Source organism: Ambystoma mexicanum, chromosome 3q, assembly GCF_040938575.1.
Source record: "Ambystoma mexicanum isolate Mex_15411 chromosome 3q, UKY_AmexF1_1, whole genome shotgun sequence".
Taxonomy (NCBI): domain Eukaryota; kingdom Metazoa; phylum Chordata; class Amphibia; order Caudata; family Ambystomatidae; genus Ambystoma; species Ambystoma mexicanum.
In genome coordinates, this window is record NC_090926.1 from 1,200,598,043 (window position 1) to 1,200,618,864 (window position 20,822).

The window sequence follows — 20,822 nt, forward strand, 5'->3', positions numbered from 1 at the left end:
CCCTTTGGAATAACAGGGCTGGGGTACCTAGAGACCCCATACTCTTACTGCCCATCAGGACCGTACTCAACTTGTGGCATATATTCCTTGGGCTGCAGGGTAGTGATTTGGGACTGGAAAGCTGCTTGCTTGGATGTCCATGATTTCCATTCATGAAGCGGGTAGGGGAGCCGCCATGTTTTACAATTTGCCCAAGTGGGCTCCGATAGCTTACAAAGGTAGCCCTAGAGTATGAACTGGTTAGAACTAGACCTCCTGAGCAGATGCCCATGAAAGCAAACTTGAGTTTGGTCACGTATAGAGGCCAAGTCGTCTACTGGTACGTGGGATGTGGTTCACTCTGCCTGCTCAGCCCTGAACATCTGTGGCAAACCAGGGCCATTAGTCTTTAACTCCTCCTGTCCCCCTGGAAACGGAAGCCCTTCACGGATCTCTGCAAGGTGGGATCCATGGTAAACCCTCACCTGGCTATGGCAGGCACAGTGGCTTAACAAAATGTGGGGGGGGCCCCCCCCGCAATACCTCCCAATGAGGGCCCCTAAGCTCCGCACCAATATCCCTGCCCACCAATTTAGACAACACCCACCACAATATGCCCCGGCCATACAAATTTGCTCCACTCATTTATGCCCAACACAGATATTGGCCACTCATACCTTGACAAGCATCTGCACTCAAGTACACCGTTCACTTTTTCTTCGTAAACATGGCTACCAATTAATGTACAATGCATCGAATCTAATTCATAGCACAGTCAGAATAGAATTCAATACATATGTTATCCTACGTCAAATACAAATTAAGCAAATATACATAAAGTGATCAAGATAACCAACCCAAATCAAAGTATAGTGATGGAAGTCAAATATTATAAAATATATGCTTCGGCTTGCCAGTAACAATAGTCATCCCGAATCAAGTAATAGAAATTTGGAATTGCAGGTTTCCAAAAATAAAAAAACTTTATGACATGTATATTCACATAAACACAAAGAAAAGGCATGTGTGTATACAGGGCAGTTTCAAGCCAACTTGGTGCCCAGGGCGAAACATCAGAATGCCCCCCCCATTCCCCTAACTGGCTCACGTCACTGGCTCACGTCACTCCCAAACTACACCTCTAGTGCCCCAATATGAAATAAATTGCAATATAAATGAAGCTTGTTATTACATTGCAATTAAAGTACTTTCGGAATTGTAATGTGAAAACGGCTGTTGCTGCCCAATTAAATGTTTTTTTCTGTCACCCGTTATTAGGGAAGGCCTTGCCTGAATGTAGTGTCAAACTCCGTATTGGCATACTACGGTGTGACCAGCCTACCCGAGTCTGAGAGCCCACTGGCCCCGTGTTGCAGGTGTTCTATTCATACCACCTCACTTATTTCGAAAGGGGCAATACTAGACTAACCATATGAATTCTTTTCCCAGTCTGTTATCATTCCATGATGGACAGTCTGGTACACTCTTATTGTACTTTTTCAAAATACCTCAGTTGCAAAGGGGACAAATAGCACCAATGAGGATTCCTGTATGCTTGCATTAAATCAAGCATTTCAGGACTATAACAGTGATCAGAGATCTCTATATTGGATAAACAAGTGTGTGATAAAGGATTGCATGTGATTCTCTAAATGCATAACCGATGCATGGCTTGGTGCTCACTTCACGGTTCACAATACTCACCAACATTAAAATATTTCTAACCATTAACGATACATGCTCATTTGGATGAGCGAATTAAATGGCTGCAACATCAACCACAAAAATGTAGCCGGTCTGATGGGCCATTTTAAATGGATATTTGCACCAACCAATTTACCAGCAAGAACCACTTTCTCATTTCTATCCCTTCCAAATAGCTGTGCTCAATTGCCCCTCACAGGTGCAGTTGCCCATCTGTGCAATTTACACAATCTGGCCACTTGAATTATGAAACGCTACATGATCTGGAGATGGAACAATTGTACATAAAGCATGTCTGGGTGCCATTTGGCCTCAACCCTCCCTTTGATGACGCAGTCCAAGGGCCTCCCTACAGCAACAAACTCATTGAGTTCGTCAGTAAGCACGTGTGAAGAAACAAACGCATCCAATGTAATAAACATGGGCCCTCCCGGATGGGAGTCCTGAGGGCGTAATCTGGGAGGTGGGGGCTTTGTTGTGGGTACAGTAGGGATGTGACCTAGCAGTTTGGGCTTGACTGCCCCTTTTGGGGTGGGACCAAGCCCGATTTGCATATGGTCTTTCCCCTTCTGTAATGGCTTGGCAGGCGAAGAACGATAGTCTGGAGGGTTGCTCTGAGCAATGCCAGTGGTTAAGATTCAGTCTAAACCTTCCAGCCATCACCTCCGTTTTTGCTCCAGTAGGCCAGCACCTTCCAGGTGCAGCCTCTACTTGGCACACGGGTGCAAGGGTCGGGCAGCCGAGTCCCCTAACAATGGGGACCCAGAATGCCGGGCTCCCTCCAGGAAAGCGGTGGCAGGGGCAGGTGACTACAGGTAGTCCCTGCCTCTGTCACCTCACATCAAAGGTCCCCACTCCCATCCGGACGGATGTGGAGTGGGGGGCCTTTGATGATCAAAGAGGGGCTTGCCTTGCCCTCTGGCAAAACTAGGCCTATAACCAGGGAGGCTAAGGTAGCCCCCCCCCCTAATTCATTGCCCTCCTGACAGGCTTCAGGACCTGCTGACAAGAGCGAAAATACCTCCCTCCCACCCTGCAAATAACCTCTAGGAATCCCACTAACAGGGGCAAGGTCGATCCTCAATGTTAAAGAATCCTAAACCCAAATAAGTAAAGAGAAAGGCAAAAATGCCTGCTTAAAAAAAAAAATGGCCGGAAGGTCTTTAAACCAGTCAAGGGGGAACCGACATGCATTACTTACCATAAAAGCATTTCTGATGGTTGGATCTGATTAGATTCACATGCTGTGCATATGGTCCGACATCCAGTGGTATTGCATCTCGTCTTTCGAGAATTGAAATGGGACATGGGTGTGCCTGTAACACTAGTCTACTTGACGTGTAATGTACCCAAAATCCCTCACGTGTCGAGGTCCTTCATTGTATTTTTTCTGCCTAGAGGGAGCCTTGACTATCGTGATTACAGAAAAGAGTAAGTAGTGAGATGTCCAAGTTCCTTCCAGCAGAGCAGGGAAGGAGGGCGGGCGCATGTGAATCTAAGCAGATACAAACATCAGAAGAACAAGTTACTTCTTACCTTGTAACATTCTTTCGATGGGATGTTCCTCAGACGTATTCCTTATCTTAGATATCTCCTTCCAGCTCTGCTGGCCTCGGAAAATGTTTCTCTAGAGGGCGCTGCGCGTCGACGTCCGCCGAGTCGATGTCCCTCGACAGCCGCCGTATCGACGTCGTCATCCTGCCTATAAAGGCCGCACGCAGCGTCCGTTGCTCAGTTCCGTTTTATAGCCCACAGTTTTTGTCTGGACTAGACTAATCACCCTGAAGGAGCGTAAGCTGCAACAAGGGAAGTAGGACTGCGGGGATGGATGGGAGGGTCGATAAGGAATACGGCGGAGGAACATCCCATCGAAAGAACGTTACAAGGTAAGAAGTAACTTGTTCTTCGAAGGGATTGTTTCCTTCGACGTATTCCTTATCTTAAATAGGCTCCCATAGCAGTAATCTATTATTGGAGGTGGGAGTTCTGACTTCACGCTGCCTTCTATTGATGAATAGAGTGCAATACAGCCCTTCCAAACCTAGTCTCTTGACTGGAGGAGGAATCCAAGTTGTAAAATCGTGTAAAGGTATGGACGGACGACCATGTGGCGGCCACATAAATGTCTTTAACCGGCACTCCTCTTTTGAGGGCCGATGAAGCTGCAATACCTCTGGTCGAATGACCCCTAAGGTTTTGAGGGGGCTCTTTCCCTGCCAGTTTATAACATTCCAAAATGGCTAGAATGATCCATCTGGAAATGGTCTGCTTAGTTATTGGTAACCCCAGCTTGTGACCTGTGTAGCCTACAAACAGCTGGTCTGCTCGTCTTTTCCTGGCCAGTCTACTGATGTAAAAACTTAAAGCCCTTCTAGGGTCCAGCCTGTGTAACCTCTCTTCCCCTTTCCCCGGAGGAGGATAGAAAGATGGCAGGGTAATCTTCTGAGTGATATGGAATTCAGAAACCACATTTGGGAGGAAATTAGGCTTCACTTGCAGGACAACTTTGTCTTTGTGAAAGATTGTATGAGGGGGTTTACAAGAGAGCTCACCCTTCTAGCAGATGTAAGTGCTATTAATAAAACAGTTTTAAGGGTAAGAAATCACGAACAAGAATGGAGTGGTTCGAAAGGTGTGCCCATCAGGAAAGTTAGGACTAAGTTTAAATCCCATAGGGGAACCTGGAATGGTCTTGGGGGATAAACGTTGATTAACCCCTTTAGAAACTGTATTACCAAGGGTAACTTGAAATAGGATGGTTCTTCCGCAGTGCGCTTAAAGATGGATAGCACTGCGAGATAGCTCTTAATGGTGCCAACTTGAAGGCCTGAATTCGCCAAATAGAGTAGGAAGGACAAAACCATTGGTGTACCACATGAAAAGGGGTCGATATTCTTTTCTCTACACCAGCTGCAAAATCTGTTCCAACGGCAGCGGTATAAAGACTTTGTTGCTGGCCTCCTTGCCGAAAGCAACACCTCCATAACATCATCAGGGAGGTCCCAATCCTTGTACCTCAGCCTTTCAGAAGCCAAGCATGAAGGTTGAGGGTTTTGATGTCTGGATGGAGAACCTGACCTCCCCCCTTCTGTGAGAGTAGGTTCTCTGAGTGGAAGTCGAATTGGAGGGCAGATGGACAAGTCTAGAAGGTCCGGGTACCACGTTCTCCTGGCCCAATCCGGGGCAATTAGGATCATGGTTTTCCGGAATCTTCTCAACCTCCTGATCATTTGAGGAATGACAGCGACCGTTGGGAACACGTACAGAAGCGGAAACTCCCAGTCCACTATGAACGCATCTCCCAGAGCTCCTCTCGGGGGAAATTCCCTTGAGCAGAACAGATTGCACTTCCTGTTGACACTGGTGGCGAACAGATCCACCTGAGGGGTTCCCCAAAGGGCGAAGATCTCTTGAAGGACTTCCTGAGCTAGTTCCCACTCGTGGGAGACTGCTCTGCCTGCTCAGAGCGTCCAATGTCAAGTTCCTCTCCGGCTAGGTGAACTGCCGATAGAGATTCCTTCTTGGATTGCCCAAAACCAGAGCTGCATCGCCTCTGCACAGGGGTAGTGATCCTACGCCTCTTTTGTTGAGGTAATGCATGGCCACTGTGTTGTCCGTCATTATCAGGACATTTTTCCCTTGTACAGCTGGCAGGAACGCCTTCAGCGCAAGTCTGATGGCCCTCAGCTCTAACAGGTTGATATATAGTCTGGACTCCAATGGAGACCAACGACCGCTGATGGTCAAGTCGTTGGCGTGGGCTCCCCACCCAGTGAGTGAGGCATCCGTGACTACTGTTATCTCCGGCCAGGGTTGCCGAAACTGTTCTCCATTTAGAATGTTCTCCTGACCGGCCCACCACTGAAGGTCTCGAGCCACCCTGTCGGGAACCTGAAGGTGATCTGTCATTCTTCCTGAGAATTGCGACCACTGAGTCCTCAGTGCCCACTGGAGGGATCTCATTCTCAGGCGAGCCTCTGGCACTAGGAAAATGCAGGATGCCATGAGGCCTAGCAACCTCAAAAAGTCGAAGCCTGGGAGACGTTGGGCATCTTGGAACTTGGTAACCATCTGTAGAATATCTTGAGCCCTCACCTCTGGTGGCGAGGCTTTTCCCAGGGAAGTGTCCAGGATCGCTCCGATGAACTGGAGTCTCTGCGATGGTATCATTTGTGACTTCTTTAAATTGAGGGAGAAGCCCAGTCTGAAGGGAGTGTCAAACGTGATTTAGCTGGATCTGAGCTTGTTCCGAAGATACAGCCCTGATCAACCAATCGTCCAGGTAGGGGTAGACGTGAATCCCTTCCCTCCTTAGACTTGCTGCCACTGCCGACATTAACTTGAAGACCCTCGGGGCGGAGGTCAGCCCAAATGGCAGCACTCGAAATTGATAATGAGAGTTGCCAATTGCGAACCTCGGGTATTTCCTGTGTTTGAGATGGATAGGCACATGGAAATAAGCGTCCTGAAGGTCCAGAGATACCAACCAGTCCTGGAACTGAAGGGCCTGAAGGATCTGAGAAAGAGTTACCATCTTGAATTTGTCTTACTTGAGGAATTTGTTCAATTCTCGCAAGTCCAAGATGGGTCTCAGTCCTCAGTCTTTCTTTGGAATGAGAAAGTAAGGGGAGTACCAGCCCTTGTTCCTCTCCGCTACAGGCACCTTTCTCTAGCAGGTCCAAAATTTCCTGCAAGAGGAGCGGATCTGGAGCTTTGAGAGCTGATCCCCGGTGGATGACTCGGGTATGTGTAGGAGAGGCAGGCAGTAACCTTGGGCAACTGTTTCCAATGCCCAAGCATCTGAGGTGATAGCCTGCCATTCCGCCAGATGTTGAGTTAACCTGCCTCCTACAGGTGTCCTGTGAGGGAAGTCCTCAGAGTGGTTTTGGGGCGGCTGATGCAGATGGTAAAGAGGCACCTGCTGTTGCTGCGGCTTTTGAATATCTACCACGTCCACCTCAGGTAGTTCTTTGTCCCCTTTGAGCCGGTCGTCCTCTACCTCTTCCGAATGCGGAGTAGAAGCGAAAGGACTTGCCCTAGGACTTTGCCATAGCAGCATATTTCTTATCGTCCCTGTCCTGTGGGACGGTAGGGTAAGCAGTCTTGACATCAGTAGAAGATGCTGCCTGTACCACCAGACTTTCTGGGGATGGGTGTTTTGACAAAAACTCCTGGTCTGCAGAAGATACCCTGTATTTTGTAGACAGTTTTTTATTTACTGCCGGGACGACATCTGGGGTTTCTCAGTTCGTCATAATCTTCCTCTGAAGAGCTTTATGAAAGGGCACTACAGGATCCTCCTGTGGACCTTTGTCAAGAATATCCGTGAGGTCATCTTGTTGGAAAGCCTGTGAAGGTGTAGACCACCCCATAATTTGTGATCCTGGCCATTAAGGCTCTATAGGGGGTTTCAGCATGCTCCCCCGGGTCTGGCCTAGCAAACTTCACCTCAGGGGAAGTGTCTAACCCACTTGCCTCATGTAAGGAATCATGAAGATCCTTTAACCTGCGTTCTTCTGAGGAGAACTCCTCTCTAACTGGGGTTGCAGGTCCCTCCAACTCAAATGTGTCTTCCTGTTCAGATAGTTCACCCTCTTCCATAATTGAGGACATAGTTCTCAATTGTTCTGAACTCACATAGGGTGTAAACCCCATCTCCAAGGCAGAGGGTGCCAAACTTGTCATAATTGGCCTCGAAAACATCGACTGCTTCGGGCGTGGCGTCGAAAACAAAGGCGGAGGCCTCGAGGACCTCGACAGAATTGGGATTCTGCTCTAGGAAGTCGACAATCTCGACGCCATCGAGGACCTGGGGATAGCCACTGGGTGCGTCGTAACCGACTTTCCTTGGCGTCGACGGCAGTGTCGAAGATGGCGTTGAGTCGACAGACCCGTGTGTCGAAGGTCCCTTCGACAACGGCGTCGAAGACACCGACCTCGACGGAACCTTCGTCGATGGCGTCAACGGAACCTTCGAAGAAGGTTTTGAGGTCATAGCTTTACTCGAGGGTTCGAGATGCGCTCGAGAAACTTCCTTCGCCGGGTACTGCGACTCGCGGCGTTTGACCTTCGGGTCTTTCGACCAGAGCATCGCTCTCGGCAGTCTTCGAGGGGCTCGAGGCCGCTTTCGCGAAGACGCTCATCATATTTTTGCGGAATTCCTCCCATTCAGCCCGGGAACTATGTTTCATGGGGCAAGGGATTCTCTTTGGAGAAACAGAGGAAGAGGACGGAGAAGGGGATCTTCGACGTCTCCTCTTAGAGTGCTTCGATCTCGAGTGATGGGACCCACTCCGAGACCTGGAGCGTGAATGGGGAGGAGACAAATGTCTCGACTTCGACAAGGAAGAAGCTTTTAAAGTCTTACCTTTCTCCAGCTTCCCCCTACGCTCCTTCAGGGCCTTAGCTGTCATGGACATACAGTCCATGCACTCCGAACAATGGTGTTCAGCTCCCAAACACAACAAACAAACTGAGGGTCAGTCAGCGACATCTTTTTTCCACAATCTCGGCATTTTTTGAAGCCGGACCGAGGAGTAGTCGGTTCCGACGAGGAAGCCATCGAGTACGGATCGAATATCTTGAGGTAAATAGGATTAAATTGACAAAACTGAGCAACGGTATTCTGAGGCACTGAGTAAGCGCGGAAAAACAGAACTGAGCAACGGACGCTGCGCGCAGCCTTTATAGGCAGGATGATGTCAACACGGCGGCTGTCAAGGGACATCGACTCGGTGGACGTCGACGCGCAGCGTCCTCTAGAGAAAAATTTTCCGAGGCCAGCAGAGCTTGAAGGAGATATCTAAGATAAGGAATACGTCGGAGGAAACAATCACTTCGAAATGCTTTTATGGTGAGTAATGCATGTCTTCTGATGCTTGTTAATCTGCTAAGAATCACATGCTGAGCATAGAATAGCGAGCAGCACCCGGAGTTGGAGGTGGGTTGCGAGAAGGAACAGTAGTGAAAAGATGTCTTGGTACTTTACTGCCTGTCCCACCTGGGAATCAGACCTAGAATGATCTAGGCAATAGCGTTTTGTAAAGATGTTTACAGAACACCAGGTTGCCGCTTTGCAAATAGATTCAAGGGGAACATTTGCAATGAATGCTATTGACGCCCCAGTGCCGAGTGGAATGTGCTCTAGGCTTGAAGGGCAGTTCTCCCTTAGCAAGATTGTAGCAGAGTAATGCATTTGATAATCCACCTAGAGATAGTGGATTTGGAGACTGCGCCTCCTCTTCCTGCAACAACCAAAACGAAAAACTGGTAAGTTTAAGTGGTCGAGTTCTTTCCATGTAGAACAGGACAACTCTGCATACATCCAGTGTGTGCAGGGTTCTTTCTCCCAGGCTTGAAGGATTTTGAAAGAATGTTGGTAGTTCTGACTAGTTCACATGGAACTTTGAAATGAATTTAGGCGCGAATCTAGGGTGAGTGTGCATAACCACCTTGTCTTTGTGAACTGTTACTAAGGGATCTAGGATCGAGAGCACTTTAGTTCACTTACCCTCCTGATGGAGGTAATAGCTATTAAAACAAGCAGTCTTAAGGGTGAGGTCTTTAAGACTTGCTTTGTGCATGGGCTCAAAAGGAGCCCCCATAAGCCTAGTCAAAACCACGTTTAGGTCCCATCTGGGAGATGGGTTAGAAATAGGAGGGTGAATTCCTTTCACTCCCTCCATGAAAGATTTAATAACTGGTATCTTCCACCATAACTTGTCATGTAGTGTAGGCAAGGTGTACTTTTATGGAGTTGAAGACGAATCTAAGCGATTTGCCGGCGGCTGAAAGTACTGCGGGCAAATAGTTCGCATGAGAAAGGTGCGAACTACCAAAAGTTCACACTTTTCTCATGTGAGCACATACATTCTCATGCACACTACACACCCATAACACCCCCCCACCCACAACCTCAGCACACCCAACAAACAAACCCCACTTCATCTTCACGCTGGGTTCCTGCAGCGCCAGTTCCCTTTCACTTCTGTGATCGTGAACCAGCGCTGCAGGGTCCTTTTTCTTTTTTTCATAACGAAGGCTGCGGGGTGTCCCTCGCAGCACCTGCTCACTATACCATGAAGGATAGTGAGCAGGGATTGCGGGTACACTCCCGCAGCCCCTGTTATTTTTTTTACAATGCTACCACCAAAAGTTCAAATCTTTGGTGGTAGCATTTTTAGAACTTTTGGTCAATGTGACCATTTATTTTCGGTTATTTCGTCCTAAACCTTGAAGACCAGTCCTGAGTCAAATAAATGAGTTGGGTATAACAATGTGTGTGGGAGAGAGCACTTAATGGGGTTAATGCTCTGAGTTGCACCAAATGACAAACCGTTTTGATTTACTGGAATAGCAGTATCTGGTGTTTGGCTTTCTTGCCTACCTGAGAATGTCCAGATGTGCTGCTGCCACCGCTAGTACTTCTGTAAATACCCTTGGTGCAGTTGCTATGCTGAAGGGTAATACTTTGAACTGATGATTGTCCTGTAACAAATCAGGTATTTTCAGTGCGCTGGCAACATCGAAATATGAAAGTATGCATCTTTCATGTCCAGTGTTATGTAATCCCCGTGTTAGCAGTGGAATTAATTCCTGCAGTGTGACCATGCAGAACTTGTGGCTTTACAACAGGGCGCATGGTTAGATCCTTTTTGGGTACAAGGAAGTACACTGAATAAATACCTTCTACCTGTGTCAGAGGTACGATTTCTATGGCTTTCTCCCGTAGTGTTTCTACTTCCTGCAGATGAATGCAAAGATGGTCTGGTGTCAGTCTTACTCGTGGAAGTCTGAATGTTGGGGACCAGTTGAACTCTATACAGTACCCGTGGGCCACAGACTTTAGCACCCACTGGTCTGTAGTTATCTCCTCCCATGCCTGCAGAAACAATGTTCGCCGGCCCCTGACCAGGGAGGTATGAAAGAGGGCCCGAATCTTTGGGTAATTTTGAGCCTGAGGCCGGGGAGCCTCTAGGGTTAGAGGACCAGCCCCTTCCTTTGCCACAGCGTTGACCCCTTTAAGGATATTGGGTGGTGTATGCACTTTTTGCTTGTGTAACATTCCAATTGTTTCCTGATTGGAATTGTTGCTGAGGGAAGCGCTGGCCACGAAAAAGCAGTCTGAATCCAGATCCTCTTCTCATAGAGGGTCTCTGTAATCTGGTCCAATGTTTTTAAGGTGTCATGCTCCTTTTTGCGATTAAGGGCCTCATACCGCTTTCCCCAAACAGGTTGGATTTTTCCACGGGTTTATTAGTGACGCAGCCAAGCATGTCTTTTTGGGAGCGTGCCCCGAGCCGGGATCGACCAGCAGTTTCTGCAGAATCTAAAGTATTCTTAAGAATGCTCTGGTTTACCTGTCTGCCTTCTGAGATAGGAGAGAAGAGTACGTAGGGGTTCAGGAACCTCCTGTATGCCTTCCTGTAGTGAAGCCCACTGGGCATCGGCATAGCTGGCCAACAAGGTACTGTTATTGGCAATGCGCGTTGAGAATGTGACTGCAACTGTGATACCCTTTCCCAGGCCGTAAAGTCGTTTACCTTTATCAGGGGGTGCCTCGCCAGTTGATAAAGGGACCCCTGCCCGCTTTTGTGTAGTAGCCACCACCAGGGAATCTGGGGTGGAATGACCTGATATAAAGAGGGTCTGATAGAGAAGGGCGAAAGTTTCTATTCGCGGGTTGACACCTTGCGAAAGCAGGTGTCGATAAGGATCGTGCCAGATGTTTAATTGACATGAGAAGGCGAATGGCCTGGCTGGCGGTTTTTCCTTAAGGCTATCTTCCATGAAGTCAGCTTTAGGGTATGCCTCATTCATAGTAATCTTAAAATGATCAGCTGCTTTACGTAACATTACGTTAAAAGTCAATTGGTCATCCACTGGCGATGGTTGTTGCCTAGTGCGAGTGGACTGGGGAGAGTCCAGGGACAGGACATCAGGGTCTTTATGATCAGGGGATTGCCATGGTTGGGATCACCCCCATCTGGGCTTTCTTCCCAGCCCTCTATGGGCTCATGCATGTTCTCAGGGTTGAGGAATTCCTCATCCTGGGTATCAGCATGCATGTCATCCTCTGTTAGGTCGTAATTGTACATATACTCTTCTAAAGAGGGTTTAAAAAAAGTCTTGGAAACTTAGCTTTGGGGGTCCATAGGTCTCATCCCTTGGCCTCTTTGGTGTAGGTTGTTCTGAACGTGAAACAAACCTGTCCAGCATTTCCATGCAATTAGGCTCAAAGAACCCACCCCCGAGGGCAATAAGCCAATAAAAACGCATAGGTTTTTTTTTCAAAACAAGTGGATCACGAGCAGGGAAAATTCCTAGTAAGGCTCTAAGAACCCACCCCGTTGGAAAAATCAAATAAAAGTGTAGAAGGGGTCTCATACCACAAGTGGATCCGGAGCAGGGGGGGGCTCCAAGAACCCACCCCCGAAGAAATAATCCAACATAAGAGCTTGTAGGTTCAAAAACACAAGCAGATCACGAGGAAAAAGCCAATTTTAACACCAAAGTGTTAAACACAAAGGCTAAAACGCCTACAAAAAATAAAACATTAAAACACAGGATCATACAAACGCAAGGGCTAAGAGAACCCACTCCAAGCAGTATCAAATGCAGGAATATCGCAGAAGGGGTTTCAAACTTAAGTGGATCATGAGCCGAGAGAACAGAAAGAAGTCCCTCTGAGCATGGAAGGGCACAAGTCCCAAACCCGGATCAGGTGGGACGCAAGTGGAAGGTCTATAAACCACCTCCGAGGATGGCAAATAACACCTCAACAAGCACATGCCTCTCCACCCCACACAGAAAAGACAAGTAAAAGCAGGGAAGACCTACTGCTAAGCCAATTATGTAAGAAAGACACTGCTCACAAGCTGGGTCCATCGAATACACCAACAGCTCACACGCTGGTCCAGCAAATGTCAAGCTGGAGTATGAAGGGCGGCGGGGTAGGGCCCCCCGCTCACCTGATCCCCATGGCCCCCCGCTCACCTGATCCCCATGTCCCCAAAATATATTCTTATTATATGATATGGTTGGTTTTCATTGGCACCATGGCTTGTACTAAAATAATGCTTGTGGCCTAAGTTTTTCCACCTCACATCCCGTTTGGCCTCTTCATTCCCGACACCGTCATTACTGTCAGGTCATACTAGCGACCCATATACGTACCCCCCCGCACAAACACTTCCATGCTTATGTGGAGGGGACCTTTTTCTGGGGATTTCACCTCAGAGTCAAAGCACAAGAAGAAACGCGAAGCAAATGTTCACTTTTCATCTTCCGTTATAAAAGATACCATCACCTAACCCCTAACCACGACTGAGGACTTTATAGAATCAAACTCACAGGACACTGAAGTAAACAAAAGACACGTTCAACCTCCTAGCCCAGGACGACACCTCAGCCACCCCCCCCCCCCCACCCCCAGTCGGAGTGTGAAACCACACAATCTGCTCAGAGACAGCAGCAGCTGAGCAGCCAGCCGAACGCATGATGCTGGCAGTGCCTGGCACGATGCACCAGTACAAGGCAGTGCCTGTCTGCCAGCCTGCAGTAGTTCAATTCAAAATGACTTAACCTCAAGGTAAGGAAAAAAAAAAAAAAAGTGAAGTCCCGATTGAGTCCTGACTCCCGATCCTGTCCGACACAGGCGGGCGACTGACTAGACACCCCACTTGCTCCTTCAGCGTGTAGTGTCAGGGTGCGGCTCTCCTCTGAAAACTCGTGGCACGTGTGGAGGCAGGGCTTGCCACAACTGCGCATGCGCCGTGAGCTCCAGCTCGCCTCGGCAATGTGCCACTGTTGCACATGCCTTCCTGACTAACTGAAGTCTTCACCACTGACCGCTGCCAGCCCAGGCGGCGCAGCCCACTGTAGTGCAGCAGCACAGTGATGTTGCTGGGAGGGGCCGTGTTCCCCCTCCTCCCCCCATGACAATGGCATGGGACTGCGGGGGCCACAGTTACGCCACTGGGCAGGCAAGGATCCTTCATGCTTGCAGCTGGACAACACCCATATACTGGAATTCCAAATGTTGAAAGCAATGCTTTGTGACAGTACAGTTCTATTAACATTTACATAACATTGTCATTTGTGTGCAGACAGCATTTGTGGCAAAATGCAGGGCGGAAGGACCCCCCCCCCATACACTCCCCCCTTACTAACCCCACAACCATTTATACACCTCATCCACAAATAACCATATGCATTTTGTTGCTAAAAATTGATGAGACTAGAACCCCCTGCTTTTGATGAGTACTGGAACATTACTTTGTATGCACATGTAAACATAATTCAACCATCTTCCGTAAGAGTGAAAAGAGTGAAGCTATAACTGCTATCCGGCGAACACTTTAAGCGCCCCCTGCTTACCACCAAAAGGTTGATCTTCCTAGTGCTCCAGGTACTTATCCAATCATAAACAGAAAGTCCACTATGAAATACTGTACAATTAGAAGCTAGTCTAGATACTGTACACCCAAGGATTTTCAGAAATGGAGCTGCACACTTTACTAAATCCTAGCTCAGCCATTGAAAGGTATGCTTGCCTGCTTGATGGAAGCCTTCGGACAAGCCGCCACAGCCAGAGAAGACATCCAGGGTGCGCAGCTTGGTCAGTTTATCCTCCCCATTTGTGTGCTCATTCTGTTCACTCGATGAAGATTTTCCTTTGCCTTTCCCTGTGGAGAAATAATCACCAAGTCAAGAATGGGGCGCCTTCCAAAGACAGGATGGGTGCCACAAGGAAAATATCCCTCCCATACAAAAATAAAATGAAAGCCGGAGCGCAGCCATGCACACCACCAAGGATCAATAACAGCAAGCAAAGGGACTAGCAATAACTACATTAGACATCAAAACATTTAATTCGAGACAATGTAAGCTCACTTCAGATCTTAAAGTAAAAAGATCCTAACCTTTGCCCTTTCCTTTCCCCTTGCCTTTGTTCACCGCACTTCGGGCATGGTTGGGAGGATCTTCAAAGCTTTTGGTCTTCGCATTGTACGCCTGAAGACAGACCACAAAAGGCACATTCAAAAACAGTTTTAAAGCCATCTTGGCTGCCCACAACATTTTATTCAGGTTAAGCAAATGATCAAAGCAAAATCTGTTGCTTACCTGCCAATTGTAATTTCAATATCCTAGATTTCAAGCCCTCTAGCCCGAGGGATAGGGACGAATTGCAAGAGACCACATGCGGGAGAAATCTCTGTATAAACGCATGACATTATCAACCGGAGTTCATGTAAAAGTCCCAAATCGTGCCAATGACAGTGCGATTAATTCCTGAAATAATCTTCCTTTATGGGCCTCTGTTGGCAACCAGTGCGCCCCTCCCCCCCAAACCTTTGGATTGCCTCATGTGCAGCTGCCCTACAAGGTTGGTTATTATCGCTGCGCCCGCCACCCCCCTCCACTCTGAAATGCAGCAGATGTTTTACGCAGAACTTCTCTTCAGCACTACTGTAGGGACATTCTATTGTGTGCAAATTGTACAGTAGTGCTCCCACTTCAGCGAAGCATTGATTGTCTGCCTAGCGCAAATGACAACTTCAGGGACACCCTACCTATCAGGGGAGTCCATTTTGCTAACCTAGTTCATTTTGCTGGATATTCGGTTTTAGGAACTTTACCTTTGCTGCTGGTTAAACCACCTTTACAGCTTAAAACTTTGTTCAGCTCTTAGGCCTTCCTGCTACTAGGGCAGGTGTGCCAAGCACCACTCTTGGCTGACATGCTTTAAGTGTCAAGTAGGGCAGTGGCACCGATATTTTATTTTTTGGCTACACTACCCAGGAGCATTTCCATAGGATTGGTAATAGATTCCCATATCTAGTGTTTGGGAAGGATAGCTCAGGAGCAATGATCAGGAGCAATGCGTTGATCTTGGAAGCAAGACCGAGCTTCATGGGCTTGAATCCTGGTCCTTCTCTTTGAGGCTGGTCTCCGACATTAAGTGGGATACAAGTTCAATGCCATTTCTTTAGTTGTTTAGTTGGGCATATTTTTCTACAACCCTCTGAAACGGTTGGGAAATTCTTGGTCCCAATGGAAAAACAAGGAGCCAAAGCTAAACCAGCCTTTATGCGTAGCTGACAGATTGGTAAGGCATCACTCAAGTGAGGCTGGATATGTACAGTAAAGTCCACACAAGCTTCTACTTAATTGAACTGTTTTATACTAAATACAAAAAAGTAAAGGGTCTAGGCACACCCTTCCCACAACAGCTAAATGTAGGATCTATACCTTGCAGTTAACTCAAAACTGCAACGAGTGGGGAGGAAAAGGGGACCGCCAATAGTAATGTATATTTACACTCCAAGACAAATGCCCTGCATGGCATTGTCAGACTCCCCACAGTGTAAATGAAAATCATTCCAACTGACAGCTCCCCGAAATAAAACTATAAAACAGGAGCAAGACAGAAGCTAAAAAAGGTTAAACATTTTATTTGTATACAGTTCTAAAAGGATTTACAAAATTCTAATATTAAAAAATTACATAAAACAAATTTACTATACACATTAGCAGGTGCATTACATTTCTATTTGTGGCCCCAGTATAACTTTTCCTATTCCAAGTTATCAATATAGATTAGTCCATCTGTAATCACTTAGTCGGTCATAAAAGTCCATTATCCAATTAGTAAGCAATTTAAAACCGACAGGCTAAAATTACCCCAGCTTAAAGACATCAGAAAAGAACAATTTGCTCCCATATAACAAAGAATTACTTAGATTGACAATCACTTATAACAATCCAGTCAATAAAGTGCATATTCAGTGTCCACATTAAGACAACCTCAAAATGAGCTCTTTTATAGACTCATAGCAATGAACTATGGGACCCAAGATATTCAGAGCTCAATACTGAACATCCTGTAAATAAATGTTTTGCCGTCTTCAATACACCAGATACACATGTTGGTAGTTGATTTATACGCATTCTTAGTCAAAAGCTCGGGACCAAGTATCTGAGGTTTCAAGTAATCATGGACCACTCTGGATACATACTTCTGAGAGACTAAATGGCTTTAATTACTAGCCCAGTCTCATTGTTTAACTTTGTGTTTAAAAATGAGTTTAACGATTTGGTAATTAGGCCCTCTAGTAAAATCTGGGTGGCGGCCAATATCCTCAAACTCATTGCCAACACATTAAACCGGTCTGTGCCTCGGCAAGTAGCAGGCATAACACCTGTATCGAGTAGTGCAAGCAATTTACATTTTGGGCGTGTGTTAATTGTGATGTGCAACAGGGCTCTAATGAGCAATTCACTCTAGCCTTAAATATTCCATAGGGGTAGACAAACCCAGCCTTAGGATACGTTTCCAAAAGGCTCCTTCAATATGACACAGCCATTGCAGGTCTCAAAGGACAAAGCTTCCAAGCCATATAACACCATTGGGGTTGTTTATAGAGTATAATTCCCTCCAAGGAGAACCCAGCAGTATTCTTAGCAAAATTACATATTAGCTGGGTCACACAAAGGGCCTTGATTTTCTTAATAGCCACAATCTTGTAAATCTTACTACCGGTCACCTAAGCCGAAGTAGGGATAAGATACTATGTAGTCCATCTTTCCAAGAGCAGTCTGGAAATCTAGCAGCTTCACAAGAAGAAAGCCATAATCTTATGTTTTACCCACATTTATGTACATATTGGCTACAGCATATTCAATCAGTGATTCAAACATTGCTTTGGCTCCCGTGTAATTATGGTTCTGTGGATTGGGACATTTGGGTCCCAATCTACAAACTGGTTAGTGTGTCTGAGTGTTCTGGATAAGTGTTCCCACCAGTGGTCCAGATTGGTCCACTGCTGGGTGTGGGGCTAGTTCTGCTAGTGGAAGTTTCGGCTCTTACCTGGCTTTTGGGATAAAAAGAGGACCCCAGCACCCACTCAGGAGAGATTCTGGAGAAGGAGCCAAGATCCCCGTCTCAGCCGAGTGAGGAGACCAGTGACCCGTCTGAAGGAGGGCTTGCAACAAACTTCTGCTGCTGTCCTGGAAGAGTCCGTTCTTGCCATTGATATTCAGCAGTCCTGCAAAGGGAGCTGCGACCCGTGGAGTGGAGGAAACCGTCATTCCAGCTGTCTGCTCGGTACCCTGCCCTGTGGCCGACCAGCTCCAAGTTTGGGCTACCATGCTGTCGACGTCGCTGTTCCGCATTGAGGCCTGGAACTTGGAAGATACTAAGCTCGTCAGGAGACATCTAAGCAGTTCAGAGTCCTAGCATCAGGGGGACCTGAAATAGGAGGGAAAGTCCGACTGCGACAAGCATGTCGCTTTCCGTCGCCGTGCTGCAGTGACCACCGTCCGAAACAGCTTACTTTAGTTCAGTCCTTGAGGGGTCCAGCATCATCGTTCTGCATTCTTCATCCAAGTCCTTGTACCAGCTAAAGAGACAGGAGAGTTGCTGGACCTGCAAACCCTGTTAATCAAGGACTAAGGCTGACGGCGGGAAAAGGGACCTCAGACGTTCTTCCATTAATCTGCAGTACAGAGTTCCCAAACAGATACATACATGGAAAGCTCAAGTAAACATCTATGCACCTTCTCTCTGGGGAGGAAGGGTGGGCGCATGTGAATCTAAGCAGATAAGCACCAGAAATACTATAAGTAATATATTCCTTCTGTTGCTTGTGTAAACTGCTTAGATAACATGCCATGCATAGATTAGCAGTGTTATGAGACGGTGGTGGGTTGTGAGAAGGAGTAGCAGCAAATAGGTTTTAAAACCGCTTGTCCCACCTGAGCATCCGTTTTGGAATGTGTGTCAATGCAGTAGTGCTGAGTGAAGGTGTGAACCGAGGTCCATGTAGCTGCTCTGCAAATGTTGTCTAATGGTACGTTTGCAAGAAAGGCTAACGTAGCCCCAGTGCCCCTTGTGGAGGGGGCTTTGGGTGTAGAAGGCAGTGTTTTGTTTGATAATGAACAGCATAACTATGCATTTGATTATCCATTTGGAGATGGCCCTTTTAGAAACGCGCTCTCCTTGTCTGCCTGTAGCCATGGAGACAGTTGATCAGTTTCCCCAAGCGGTTTGGTCTCATCTATGTAGTAGAGAACCACTCTCCTCACATCTAGTGTGGAGTTTGACTTCAGCTGAGCTAGTTGGCTTTTGAAAGAAGGCCGGGAGCTCAATAGACTGGTTTACGTGAAATTCTGAAATAAATTTAGGTGAAAAGTTAGGGTGAGCCCGTAAAACCAATTTGTCTTTATGGATGACAAAGAAGGGGTCTTGCACTGACAAGGCTTGGACCTCGCTGACTCTTACGCAAGTGATAGCCACTAAGAAGGCAGTTTTATAGGTAATGTTTCTAAGGGTAGCTTGCTGCAAAGGGTCAAAGGGGGGTCCCGTGAGTTTTGCTAGTACTACGTTTAGATCCCAACCAGGCGGGTGGGTTAGAGACTAGAGTATGTATTCTTTTCACTCCCTCCATGAAAGCTTTGACGACTGGCACTTTCCACCATGAGATCTTACTTTGAGAGGTGATGTATGCTAATAAAGCTGCTAGGTGGACTTTAAGAGAATTAAAGACCAACCCTTAATCCAACAGGTTGAGCATGCAAGTAAGGATTGAGACGGCACACTATGGGGTTGATCTGTTTAGATTGGCAGCAAATGACGAATCTCTTGTACTTGTGGAAATAGCAGTGTCTGGTTTCCGTGCTTCCTTTAGGATGTCCATACACCGTTGTGGGAGAATAAGGTGTCCGAACTCTGAACTTGGCAGCATGGCTCCTGAAGTCTGAGAGTGAGGTTATGGGTGTAACGTTGATCCCTGTGTTGAGTCAACAGGTTGACCGGATACGGGAGCTTGATGGGAATCGCACATCTCCAGCTTTCGCAGATGTGGATACCACGGTTGTCTCGCCAACATAGGAGCAACTAGGATGAGTTATCTGTTCCCTGTGTATTTTCTTCACTATCCGGTTAATGGAGTCAGGGGGAAAAGCGTAAGCAAATTTCCTTGACCAGTTCATCCATAGGGCATTCCCCTTGGTGTGTGGCTGTGGGAACCTGGATGCAAAGTCTGGGCATGGTTTGTTTTCTTTTGTAGCAAACCAGTCTAGAGGGGTATTCCCAAAGAGAAGATGTGGTCTACGACATCTGTGTAGTTTCCACTCGTGCTCTTTTGGTAGAGAGTCTCTGCTGAGAGAGTCCGCTAGTGTGCAGTATCCTTGAAACTTGTTGGGAGGACAGGTACATCCCGCATTTGAGTGCCCACTTCCATATTTTTTGGAGTGTGTACCTCCCTGCTTTTTGACATAGAACATTGCGGTGGTGCCGTCTGTTAGGACTTGTACTGACAGGTTCGTTAGGTGTTCTTCAAAGGGCTGTAGGGCCTTGAGGACTACCAATAACTCCAGAACGTTTAAGCGTTTCTGTGCAGTCACTTGTGACCACAGGCCGTGTGCCCCCCACCTGAAAAGGGAGGAGTGTTGTGACAGCTTGTGCTTCCGGTTTGTGGAAGGGTTTCCCCTTGAGTAGATTTTCCCTTGACCACCAGCATAAGTTCTGAACCAGTGTTGGCGAAACAACCACTAGATCGTCCCACTGACCACTTGCCTGAGGCCATTGTTTCGCCAACCATTCCTGCATTGGTGGCAGGTGAGCATGGGGGACTACGTAAATGCATGATGCCATCATATCTAGCAGGCAAATTGCTTTGCGTACACTTACCCGGAGACCGGCTTGATACTGGGTTATTTGCTGAAGCATATTTTGCACTCTTTCCAAAGATGGGTAGGCTAAGCCTGTCCCTGTATCTAATACAGCTCCTACGAATTGTTTTGATGCGTTTGGTATCAGACTGACTCATTTATCGAGAAGGCCAATTGGAAGAGAAGGTCTATTGTCCTTTATGTGTTTACTCTGCAAAGATGGTAGTTTTCTCCCGTGATCAGCCAGTCGTCCAGGTAAGGGTACACTGGGATGGACTCCCTGCGTAAGTGCGCTGGCACCACCACCAGTACTTTGGTGAACACCTTTGTAGCCGAGGCTATTACGAAGGGCAGCACCTTGAAAGGATAGTGTTGTCTGCTACTTTGAACTGCAGGAATCTTCTGTGCGCTGGGAACATTGTGATATGAAAATAGGCATCCCCGGCCCCCCAGTCATCCATTTG

General features: G+C 47.2%; 1 protein-coding gene across 1 annotated transcript in view; it reads right to left on the reverse strand.

Annotated features, from left to right (window-relative positions):
- The window catches only part of DNMT1 (DNA methyltransferase 1), a 425,596-nt gene that overhangs the window by 62,772 nt on the left and 342,002 nt on the right, over positions 1-20,822 (reverse strand). The window contains exons 24-25 of the mRNA XM_069604056.1: positions 14,607-14,697; positions 14,238-14,369 (exon numbers count right to left, since the gene is read on the reverse strand). Coding sequence (XP_069460157.1) covers positions 14,238-14,369; positions 14,607-14,697 — 223 coding nt within the window. The remainder of the gene's footprint in view (positions 1-14,237; positions 14,370-14,606; positions 14,698-20,822) is intronic.